Genomic DNA, 11,377 nt, shown 5'->3' on the forward strand with positions numbered 1-11,377 from the left:
CAGAAATTCTTCCTCCTCTTTGCCCCTTATATTATTACTATCCCAGTCTATGTTAGGATAGTGTCAAATTTTGTTTGATTTACACTCCTGTGAAGCGCCTTGGGACGTTTTACTATGTTAAAGATGCTATATAAATGCAAGTTGTTGTTGTTGAGAGATATTTACAATTTTCCAATCCAAAGGCACAATTCCCAAATCTAGGGAGCTTTGGAAAATTATGACGAATGCATCTGCAATTTCCTATTTATTTTAATACCCTGGAACCATCAGGTCCTGGAGATTTGTTTATCTTAAGTTCCATTATTTTCTCCAGTAACATTCTGTTAATTTATATTAAATCCACTAAGTTCCTCCCCTTGTCTTATTTCAGTTTCTCTTGTACTACTGGTATTTTGTCCTCTTCCTCTACCGTGAAAATGGATACAAAGTAATCAATTAACAAGTTTGCCATCTCCTTATTGTCTATTATAGCCTTGCCTGCATCTGTCTTTAATTGTCCCACATTCCACTTTGCCACGCTCTCTTAATATAGTTATAAAAACATTTGTTAGCTTTGATATCCTATGCAAGTTTTTTCATATTCCCTTTTTAAAATTCATTTCTTTCTTTATCCCTTTGTTGCTTTTTCTAGTGAGCAGTTGGCAGGATTTTGACTTTTCCTTGCATGTGTGTGAGCCTTTTCTTTTGGCTTGATACTGGGGGTTCTGTATATTACAAGGGTAGGCGGCAGTGGCTTCCTTCTTTGCATTGTTCAATTGGAGGAAATTGTGGCTCATCCATGACTTAATGTCAGGCAATGTGACAACACAGCAAGTGATCAGTGTCAAACGAAGTGCTGGAGCAACAGCTGGGTGTTAACAGCCATTACAAGTTTTGGATCTGCACTAAATATTCTCAAGTGTCACCAGAACCTACATCCCCAATAATCAGGAGTTAGGAACATAGGAATTACTGGATGGAAAAAGACCAAGGTCCATCTAGTTCACCTTCTACCATCCACCATACTGGTAGTCACATGATATGATAATGGAGTTGTTGACCAATCATAGCAATCAATCTCTATCAATGACTCTACAACAGACCCAGACATGATGCGAGGAAAACCCCCAGTGGTGGACAGCTTTGGGAACCATAGGTCCAAAGTCACCTATTCCTCCCAAGCAATGTTACACTCACATCATCATGTATCAAATTACTCATATACTGAATCCCAAAATGTGATTTTCTGAAAGAAATCTATTTAATTCGTATTTGAATGTCAATACTATCTGCTTTCACCATCTCCCTAGGGAGCCTGTTCCATAGCTTTACTCGTTCACTGAAATATTGTTTCCAGTTTGCATTTGAAGGGAGGTAAATTCAGAAATAGCTCATCATGGTTTACATTATCTAGTCCCTTTAGAATCTTAAAAACAGCAATCATAAATTTTTATAAATCACTGTTTAAACCTTAGCGAGAGTATTGTGTCCAATTTTGGGCACCACACTTTAGGAATGACGTCATGGTCTTGGAGAGGGTGTAGAGGAGATTTACCAGAATGTTAGAGATGAGGGAATTCAGTTATGTGGAGAGACTAGAGAAGCTGGGGTTGTTCTTCTTGGAGCAGAGATTTAATAGAGGCATTCAAATTATGAGGGGTTTTGATAGAGTAAATAAGGAGAAACTGTTTCCACTGGCAAGAGGGTTGGTAACCAGAGGGGACAGATTTAAGATAATTGGCAAAAAAGCCAGGGAATGAGATGAGGAGAAATGTTTTTACTCAGTTGTTTTCATCTGGAATGCATTGCTAGTAGACTCATGACTATGGTCAGAGCATGTAGAGTTAGGGGACAGACAAGTAAAGGAATGGATAGCAAGCTAGCTACAAAACAGAAAACAGAGGGATGGGTTAAAGGTAGTTACTCAGACTGGCAAAAAGTGGGAAGTGGTGTTCCACAGGGATCGGTGCTGGGACCACTGTTGTTCACTATTTACATAAACAATTTGGACTCAGGAATCAGAAGTACAATTTCAAAATTTGCAGACGACACCAAATTGGGGGAGTATAGTTAATAGAGAGGAGGACCGTGACAAAATACAGGAAAACATTAATAAATGTGCAGAATGGGAGTGTAATTGGCAAATTAATTTCAATATAGATGTGTGAGGTTTTACATTTTGGTACAAAAATAAGGGTGCCACATACAGCTTGAATAATAAGTCTAAATGGGATAGAGGAATCTGGGGGTACAAATACACAAATTGCTAAAAGTAGTGATGCAGGTTAATAAAGTCATTAAAAAGTAAACCAAGCACTGGGGTTCATTTCTAGAGGCATAGAATTGAAAAGTAGAGAAGTTCTGTTAAACTTGTATGGAACCTTGGCTAGACCACACTTGGAGTACTGTGAACATTTCTGGTCTCGATATTATAGAAAGGATATAGAAGCACTGGAGAAGGTGCAAAAAAGATTTAGTAGGATACCAGAACCCAGAGCTTATACCTATTAGGAAAGATTGAACAGGCTAGGACTCTTTGCTCTAGAAGAGGCTGAGGGGTGACCTGATAGAGGTCTTAAAGATTATGAGAAGATGTTTCCACTTCCATGGCAGACCAGAAATAGGGGCCATAAATATAAGATAGTCACTAATAAATCCAATAGGGATTTCAGGAGAAACTTCTTTACCTAAAGAGTGGTTAGAATGTGGAACTCACTACCACAAGGAGTAGTTGAGGCAAATAGCATTGATGCATTTATGGGGAAGCTAGATAAACACATGAGGGGGAAAGGAATAGAAGTATATGCTGATAGGGTGAGATGAAGTAGGAAGGGAGGGAACTTGTGTGGAGCATAAACACTGGCATGAACCAGTTGGGCCAAAGGGCTTGTTTCTGTGCTGTATATTCTATGTACCAATGATTTATAAAGCGGTAGAGTTACTTCACCTTTACTGCCCAATATCTAGTCATGCGATAGTGTGACTGCGAAGTTGCAATACCGAGACCAGTTGTGTGTACTGGGTACTGCCCCCTAGTGCATTTCTCCCATCTCTGGAAGTTGCACTAATCAATATTTTAGTGAGAAGAGACCATTGTAAACAACAGTGGTTTATTTTACATGTAATATATAAATGAACAGAATGGGTTTGCTCATTGTAATATCAAAAAATAAAATACTTTGCTGCTGTTAACAGACTAAATTCACTATACAGATTAGTCACCCCTAAAACTAGCCAGCAGTAATCTTTCTTGTACAAGACATCTCAGCCATGACTGTCCCTTGTTTAAGGGCTGATGAGACAGCAGACCTTTCTGCCTCTCTGTTTCCAAATTCAAACTTGTTCAGATGGTCCTCTTCTCCAGCCAGACAGGAAGCCAAAGATTTGACCTATGATTAAACAATTACACTTCAGACAATGTTTATGTCAGCCTTAGGGCTTGCACCTTATGGAGTGCTTGGCAGATAATCTGTGTTCAGTTCATGGCTTTCTATTGAAAAACTGCTTTACCTCATACAAGCTGTTTCTAACAATACAAAAATAGAAGTGAAAAATTCAACACAGGCAAAAATACATTGAGGGTATGCCGGTTGTTTAGTTTAGCTATATGGGTAGATTAGCACAAGTTCATTGTGGAGTATATGGGTTGTTTAGAGTACACAGGTTGTTGGGTTTACGACACCTACATTGCTTAACCTTTAAGAGTTTAGTGCCCAGGGATTGTTTAATGTTCCAATCTAATCAGTGGTTAAATTATTTGAATTAATTGGACTGGCATCTGCTCCTGTGTGGATTTACCGCACCAGAATGCGAAATCTACTCCATGAATCCCGCCAAATCTGGATTCTACACCATTAACCCTATCTGTGCCAGACCAGCCAAGTCCCAGTATCAGCCAATGACATGGAGGTCTATTGGTATCAATCCAAGCCCAAATCTCAATTAATTTGCAGTCAATCAAATAATTAACAATTGGGAGATTGCCAACCTCCATCTAATTGGGAGTGAAAATCAGGTTTTATTGAACGCCATACTAACATTTAACAGAAATCTAAATCCATTAACAGTTTAGATGCATGTCTCAGATAATCAAAATTTGCTCCCAACAGTTCCACAAATTGTCAATTCCTCTTTTCCCCCCCCCCCCCCACCCAGGACACGGGTCTTCAGGTATAGTCAGCGAGTGGTAGGGTGCAGTCTGATGATCTTGCGTTTCAGTATTACTGAGATAGGAACATTTTAAAGCTGAATATCAGTCCGTAGACATTTGCTATACACAGTATAGACGAACAAATCCCATACGAGGCCATTTATCCATTTGGGACCTGTTTAAAAAAGAACAAAATGTACATCAGGAGCAATGCTGGATATATAGGTGGCAGATGGGGATCAGTGTCAAATGATTAGTATGGGAGCAAGAAACCAAAAAGACGACATTTTAAAATTTTAAAATTCATTTTCAGAATTATGGGCGTCACTGGAGAAGCCGGCATTTATTGGCCATCCCTAGTTGTCCTGAGAAGGTGGTGGCTGGTCTTCTTGAACCACTGCAGTTCGTGTAATGCACTGGTTTGATACAAATAAGTGGCCACTTCAGAGGGGAGTTAAGAGTCAACCACATTAGTGTGGGATTGGAGTCACATACATGCCCAGACCGGGTAAAGATGGCAGGTTTCCTTCCCTAAAGGACATTAGTGAATCAGTTGGGTTTTTACGACAATCCGATGGTCACTTTTACTGATACCAGCTTTTTATTTCCAGAAATTTTAAAACTGAATTCAAATTCTCAAACTGCCACAGTGGGATTTGTACTGACAGCACAGGCCCCTGAATTACTAGTCAGGATCTGCCCATAGTCCCTAGAGATGATAGAATCATACAGCACAGAAGGAGGCCATTCTGCCCACTGTGCCAGCTCTTTGAAAGAGCTATCCAGTTAGACATTCTCCCCCTGCCCTTTCCCCATAGCCCTGCAATTTTCTCCCCTTGTATTTATCTAATTCCCTTTTGAAAGTTACTATTGAATCAGCTTCGGCCATCCTTTCAGACAGTGCATTTTAGATCATAACTTGCTGCCTAAAAAAATTCTCATCTTACCTACGGTTCATTTGGCAATCAGCTTAAATCTGTGTCCTCTGGTTATCGACTTTTCTACCACTGGAAACAGTTTCTCCTTATTTACTCTATCAAATCCCTTCATGATTTTGAACACCAGTATTAAATCTCCCCGTAACCTTCTCTGCTCTAAGGGAGAATAACCCCAGTTTCTCTAGTCTTTCCACGTAACTGAAGTCCTGCATCCCTGGTACCATTCTAGCAAATCTCCTCTGCACTCTCTCCAAGGCCTTGACATCCTTCCTAAAGTGTCGTCCCCAGAACTGGACACAATACTCCAGCTGAGGCCTAGTGATTTATAAAGATTTAGCATAACTTCATTGCTTTTGTACTCTATGCTCCATTTATAAAACCCAAGGATCCCGGATGCCTTTTTAACAGCATTCTCAAGTTGCCCTACCAAAGATTTGTATATCTGCACCACCACGGTCTTTCTGTTCTTGCACCCCCTTTAAAATTGTACCATTTGATTATATTGCCTCTTCTCATTCTTCCTACCAAAATGCATCACGTCACACTTCTCTGCATTAAATTCCATCTGCCATGTGTCTGCCCATTTGACCAGTCTGTTTATATCCTCCTGAAGTCTGTTACTATCCTCCTCACTGTTTACTACATTTCCAAGCTTTGTGTCATCTGCAAACTTTGAAATTACACCCACATCAAAAACAGCAGTGGTCCTAATACTGACCCCTGGGGAACACCACTGTATACTTCCCTCCAGTCTGAAAAACAACCGATCACCACCACTACTCTGCTTTCTGTACCGTAGCCAATTTTATATCCACGCCGCCACTGTCCCTTTCTGTCCCCAAGGATCGGTCAGCACCGCCGCCACCCCCCCCCCACCCGAGGATCGGTCAGCACCACCCCCCCCACCCGAGGATCGGTCAGCACCGCCGCCCCCCCCACCCACCCGAGGATCGGTCAGCACCGCCGCCCCCCCCCACCCACCCGAGGATCGGTCAGCACCGCCGCCCCCCCCCCCACCCACCCGAGGATCGGTCAGCACCGCCGCCCCCCCCCCACCCACCCGAGGATCGGTCAGCACCGCCGCCCCCCCCCCACCCGAGGATCGGTCAGCACCGCCGCCCCCCCCCCACCCGAGGATCGGTCAGCACCGCCGCCCCCCCCCACCCACCCGAGGATCGGTCAGCACCGCCGCCCCCCCCCCCACCCACCCGAGGATCGGTCAGCACCGCCGCCCCCCCCCCCACCCACCCGAGGATCGGTCAGCACCGCCGCCCCCCCCCCACCCACCCGAGGATCGGTCAGCACCGCCGCCCCCCCCCACCCACCCGAGGATCGGTCAGCACCGCCGCCCCCCACCCACCCAAGGATCGGTCAACACCGCCGCCCCCCACCCAAGTCCCCAGGGGATCAGCATCGGCCGCTTGCCTTTAATTGAGCTGCCGGATGAGTTTGTTGATTCCTTCGCCACGGTTACCGGTCTCTCCGCAGTCATTGAGAAATCCCACTTTGTTCCTTGCTGCATGTCGAGCTACCGATAGCCTGAAGGGCCAAAGGAAGTTGCTGGCCTCCTTAAAGGACTTTCCCACAGAGTAAATCTCGTGTATCAGATCCTCGAGACAGATCACTCCCCATTTTCCTGTCGACAAAAAGTAGGTCAATAAAACTCCATAAGGAGAGCTGCCCAGTGTGTGACTGCCACTTGTTCAAGAACATAAGAAATAGGAGCAGGAGTAAGCCATACGGCCCCTCGAGCCTGCTCCGCCATTCAATCAGATCATGGCTGATCTTCGACCTCAATTCCACTTTCCCGCCCGATCCCCATATCCCTTGAATCCCCTAGAGTCCAAAAATCTATTGTGAATATATTCAATGACTCAGCATCCACAACCTTCTGGGGTAGAGAATTCCAAAGATTCACAACCCTCAGTGAAGAAATTCCTCCTCATCTCAGTCCTAGAAGTCCGACCCTGGCGACTATGCCCCCTAGTTCTAGACTCTCCAGCCAGGGGAAACAACCTCTCAGCATCTACCCTGTCAAGCTCCCTCAGAATCTTGTATGTTTCAATGAGATCACCTCTCATTCTTCAAAACTCCAGAGAGTATAGGCCCATTCTACTCAACCTCTCTTCATAGGACAACCCTCTCATCCCAGGAATCAATCTAGTGAACCTTTGTTGCACCGCCTCTAAGGCAAGAATATCCTTCCTTAGATAAGGAGACCAAAACTGTACACAGTGCTCCAGGTGAGGTCTCACCAAAGCCCTGTACAATTGTAGTAAGACTTCCTTATTGTACTCCAACCCCCTTGCAATAAAGGCCAACATGCCATTTGCCTTCCTAATTGCTTGCTGTACCTGCATACTGACTTTGTGTTTCTTGTACAAGGACACCCAGATCTCTCTGAACACCAACATTTAATAGTTTCTCACCATTTAAAAGATATTCTGTTTTTCTACCTACCAAAGTGAGCAACCTCATGTTTCCCCACATTATACTCCATCTGCCACCTTCTTGCCCACTCACCTAACTTGTCTATATCCCTTTGCAGACTCTGTCCACCTCACAGCTAACTTTCCCACCTAGCTCTGTACTGTCAGCAAACTTGGATACATTACATTCGGTCCCTTCATCGAAGTCATTAATATAGATTATAAATAGCTGAGGCCCAAGCACCGATCCTTACGGCACCCCACTAGTTACAACCTGCCACCCTGAGAATGACCCGTTTATCCCCACTGTTTTCTGTCCGTTAACCAATCCTCTATCCATGCTAATATATTACCCCAACCTCATGAGCCCTTATTTTGCGTAACAACCTCTTATGTGGTACATTATCAAATGCCTTTTGAAAATCCAAATACTACATCCACTGGTTCCCCTTTAGCTACATCCTCAAACACTAATAAATTTATCAAACACGATTTCATTTTCATAAAACAGTGTTGACTCTGCCCAATCATATTATGATGTTCAGTGTCCTGTTACCACTTCCTTAATAATGGATTCCAGCATTTTCCCGACGACTGATGTCAGGCTAACTGGCCTGTAGTTCAGTTTTCTCTCTTCCCCCCCCCCTCCCCCTTTCTTGAATAGCGGGGTTACATTTGCTGCCTTCCAATCCGCTGGGACCATTCTAGAATCTAGGGAATTTTAGAAGATCACAACCAATGCATCCAATATCTCTGCAGCCACCTCTTTTAGAACCCTCGGATGTAGGCCATCAGGTCGAGGGGATTTATCAGCTTTTAGTCCCATTAGTTTCTCCAATACTTTTTCTCTACTGATATTCTCTACTTAAAGGTACTGGAAGGCATGTATCGGCCGTACAAACGCAGGCAGTGCCTTCAGGAGGGGTGGGCACAGGAGAAAACAAACTGAAAAGTCTCCCTCCCCACAGGTATCTGATATTAGTCTGAATTGCCTAACCCGGAACAACTCCAGTGCAGATAGCAGTTCCAATCTAACAGGCCAGATCCACAACTTTCCATGGTGTTTGATCCTCTAGGTCTGGTCTAAGCTTTATCATCTTCAATTTCATTTTTCCACCTCCTTTATTATGTCAATTTTCTCTCTTCCACCCTCCCATCCTTCTGAAGCCATTTATTCCTGCTGGGTTACAGGCGCCACAAGAAATGGCCATTACTAATCTGTTAGCCCAGACCTTGAGTGTCGGCAAGCTATTGAATTGTGGGGTGCATTACAACAGAGCCCGATCCCATTCTCAGCCAATGTCTGAACACATGTACGGATACAAAGACTTCAGCATAAGTCATTGGGCAGTGATCAGGAGCTGGAACCCTGGCTGAATTCCTCTCTCTCTAACCCAGGGCACCGAGGTCAACTGTAGAGCCCAATCACGGAGACCAGCTATAACTCAGCACAGGCCGGGGATGGAGCCTGGGCTCTTTCTGCTCCCTTTGGCTGAGTTACCCAGTGCTTGAATCAGCTAAGTCATCAGGGGAGTCTTTTAATTTCATTCATAAACTTCTTTGAAAAGGAGCAGTGCAATTATCTGGTTATGAATGGAACATTAGCAGCTGCACACACCACTGCCTTGTGTTGGAGCCCGGCCAGGTTGTCCACTTGTGCCCTCTGGTCCTCGATTATCTGTTTGTTACATGTTAACTGCACCTCTCAACATTTAAAGTACTGCATTGTCTTTTTTCTCAATGGGAGCAACTGCAGTTCTGTGAAACTCTAATATGTGAGAGGGTCACTGCCTCAGTCAGAGTGTTTGACTTGGATGAAGGGACCAAATGTATGGTTGCTAAATTTGCTGATGACGCAAAGGTATGTGGGAAAGTAAGTTGTGAAGAGGACATAAGGAGTCTGCAAAGGGATATAGATAGGTTAAGTGAGTTGGCAAAAAATTGGCAGATGGAGTATAATGTGGAAAAATGTGAACTTGTCCACTTTGGCAGGAGGAGTAGAAAAGTAGTATATTATTTAAATGGAGAGAGATTGCCAAACTCTGAGGTATAGAGGGATCTGGATGTACTAGTACATGAATCACAAAAGGTTAGTATGCAGGTGGAGCAAGTGATTAGGAAGGCAAATGGAATGTTTCCATTTATTGCAAGGGGAATGGAATATAAAAGTAGAGATGTTTTGCCACAGTTGTACAGGGCATTGGTGAGACCACATGGTCTCCTTATTTAAGAAAGGGCATAATTGCTTTGAAGGCGGTTCAGAGAAGGTTCACAACAGATTCCTGGGATGAGGGGGTTATCTTATGATGAAAGGTTGGACAAGTTGGGCCTGTACACACTGGAATTTAGAACAATGAGAGGTGATCTTATTGAAACATAAGATCCTGAGGGGACTAGAAGGGGTAGATGCTGAGGGGATGTTTCGCCTTGTGGGAGAGACTAGAACTAGAGGCCACAGTTTAAAAATAAGGGGTCTCCCATTTAAGACGGAGATGAGGAGAAATTTTTTCTCTCAGAACTCCCTTCCCCAGAGAGCGGTGGAGGCAGGGTCATTGAATATTTTTAATTGTAAACAATTTTACAACACCAAGTTATAGTCCAGCAATTTTATTTTAAATTCACAAGCTTTCGGAGATTTTCTCCTTCCTCAGGCAAATGTTTCAAGAATATTTTCAAGAATATTTTTAAGGCTGAGTTAGATAGATTCCTGATTAACAAGGGAGTCAAAGGTTATAGTAGGTAGACAGGAAAGTAAGGTTGAGGTCACAATCAGATTAGCCATGATCTTATCAAATGGCAGAGCAGGCTCGAGGGGCCGAATAGCCTACTCTTGCTCTTAATTCGTATGTTAATGTTAGCAAAAGTTCTGGACCGACTCATCCCCAGAACACCACAAGCTGTCATTAAAACAGTGGAGCCGACAGCGGAGCATCGGCACGCAGGGGTGGGGCGCGTCCCGCGGAACCCAATGCGAGAATCGCTGTATCTCAACATCCCATAACGCAGCAGATGGCAATGACTGATGTTCCAGTGAGTGTACGCTGCAGGGTTAATCATTGTACACAATTTTTACAACACCAAGTTATAGTCCAACGATTTTTATTTGAAATCTACAAGCTTTCGGAGGCTTCCTCCTTCCTCAGGTAAATGTTTACTTGAGGAAGGAGGAAGCCTCCGACAGCTTGTAGATTTCAAATAAAAAATCGTTGGACTATAACTTGGTGTTTGTAAAAATTGTGTACAATTGTCAACCCAGTCCATCACCGGCATCTCCACATCAGGGTTAATCATTAACAGTGTCGATGCTTACCCAGGTGCTGCTCGATGATGGCGTTGTCGGTTAGAGGTTTGCGCTTCTTGTTCACTTTTGCTTGGCCTCGTTTCAGAATCAGTTCACGGGTGGATTTCAAATTGGGAAACCTGCAAGGAGAAAGCAAAAGGTGTAAACTTATCGACATTAATGCAGCTGGCAGTACTCAAACAATATTGCGCTGACGTACAGAGTGTTGTCCACTCCACAATACTCTTCCCAAACCCTCTTCCAGTGCAGCACAAAGGCCAGGCCTTTCTCATTAGAAGTATTACCCCCGCAATACTTTATATGGAGTTGAATCAATCTGTCCACCTTCCAGACATCGTTCGTAAGTTCCCCTTTATACAGTTTGACCCTGCGCCTCCATCCTACCATCAGCTAACTTTGAAGTGGTATTCTGGATTACCCACCTCGACACTGCCAGCAGTTCAGTCGCAAACACAGTTGCTTTGAGCCCATAATCCAGGGCGCTGCACGGAGGGGCAGGACTCAGGAACACCCTCCCCTTCTCGTTCCCCCACCCCCGGGGGCGGGCGCCACCAGCATGCGTGCACGCGCCCCCCCTTCA

At 44.2% G+C, this 11,377-nt stretch overlaps 1 protein-coding gene across 1 annotated transcript; it reads right to left on the reverse strand.

Annotated features, from left to right (window-relative positions):
* Positions 1-3,072: 3,072 nt before the first annotated feature.
* On the reverse strand, positions 3,073-10,969 carry rpl7l1 (ribosomal protein L7-like 1). Its single transcript, XM_067988458.1, has 3 exons — positions 10,807-10,969; positions 6,493-6,703; positions 3,073-4,304 (listed from the first exon to the last, which is right to left on the reverse strand). The coding sequence occupies exons 1-2, from the start codon at positions 10,952-10,954 to the stop codon at positions 6,495-6,497; spliced, it is 357 nt and encodes a 118-aa protein (XP_067844559.1). The 5' UTR covers positions 10,955-10,969; the 3' UTR covers positions 3,073-4,304; positions 6,493-6,494.
* Positions 10,970-11,377: the final 408 nt, after the last annotated feature.

Source organism: Heptranchias perlo, chromosome 8, assembly GCF_035084215.1.
Source record: "Heptranchias perlo isolate sHepPer1 chromosome 8, sHepPer1.hap1, whole genome shotgun sequence".
NCBI classification, from domain to species: Eukaryota; Metazoa; Chordata; class Chondrichthyes; order Hexanchiformes; family Hexanchidae; genus Heptranchias; species Heptranchias perlo.

Coding starts and splice junctions, on each gene's coding strand:
- rpl7l1 (XM_067988458.1), bottom strand. CDS start 10,954: ATGTCGATAAGTTTACACCTTTTGCTTTCTCCTTGCAGGTTTCCCAAT. Junction 6,704..10,806: donor CATCATCGAGCAGCACCTGG/GTAAGCATCGAC, acceptor TTTTGTCGACAG/GAAAATGGGGAGTGATCTGT.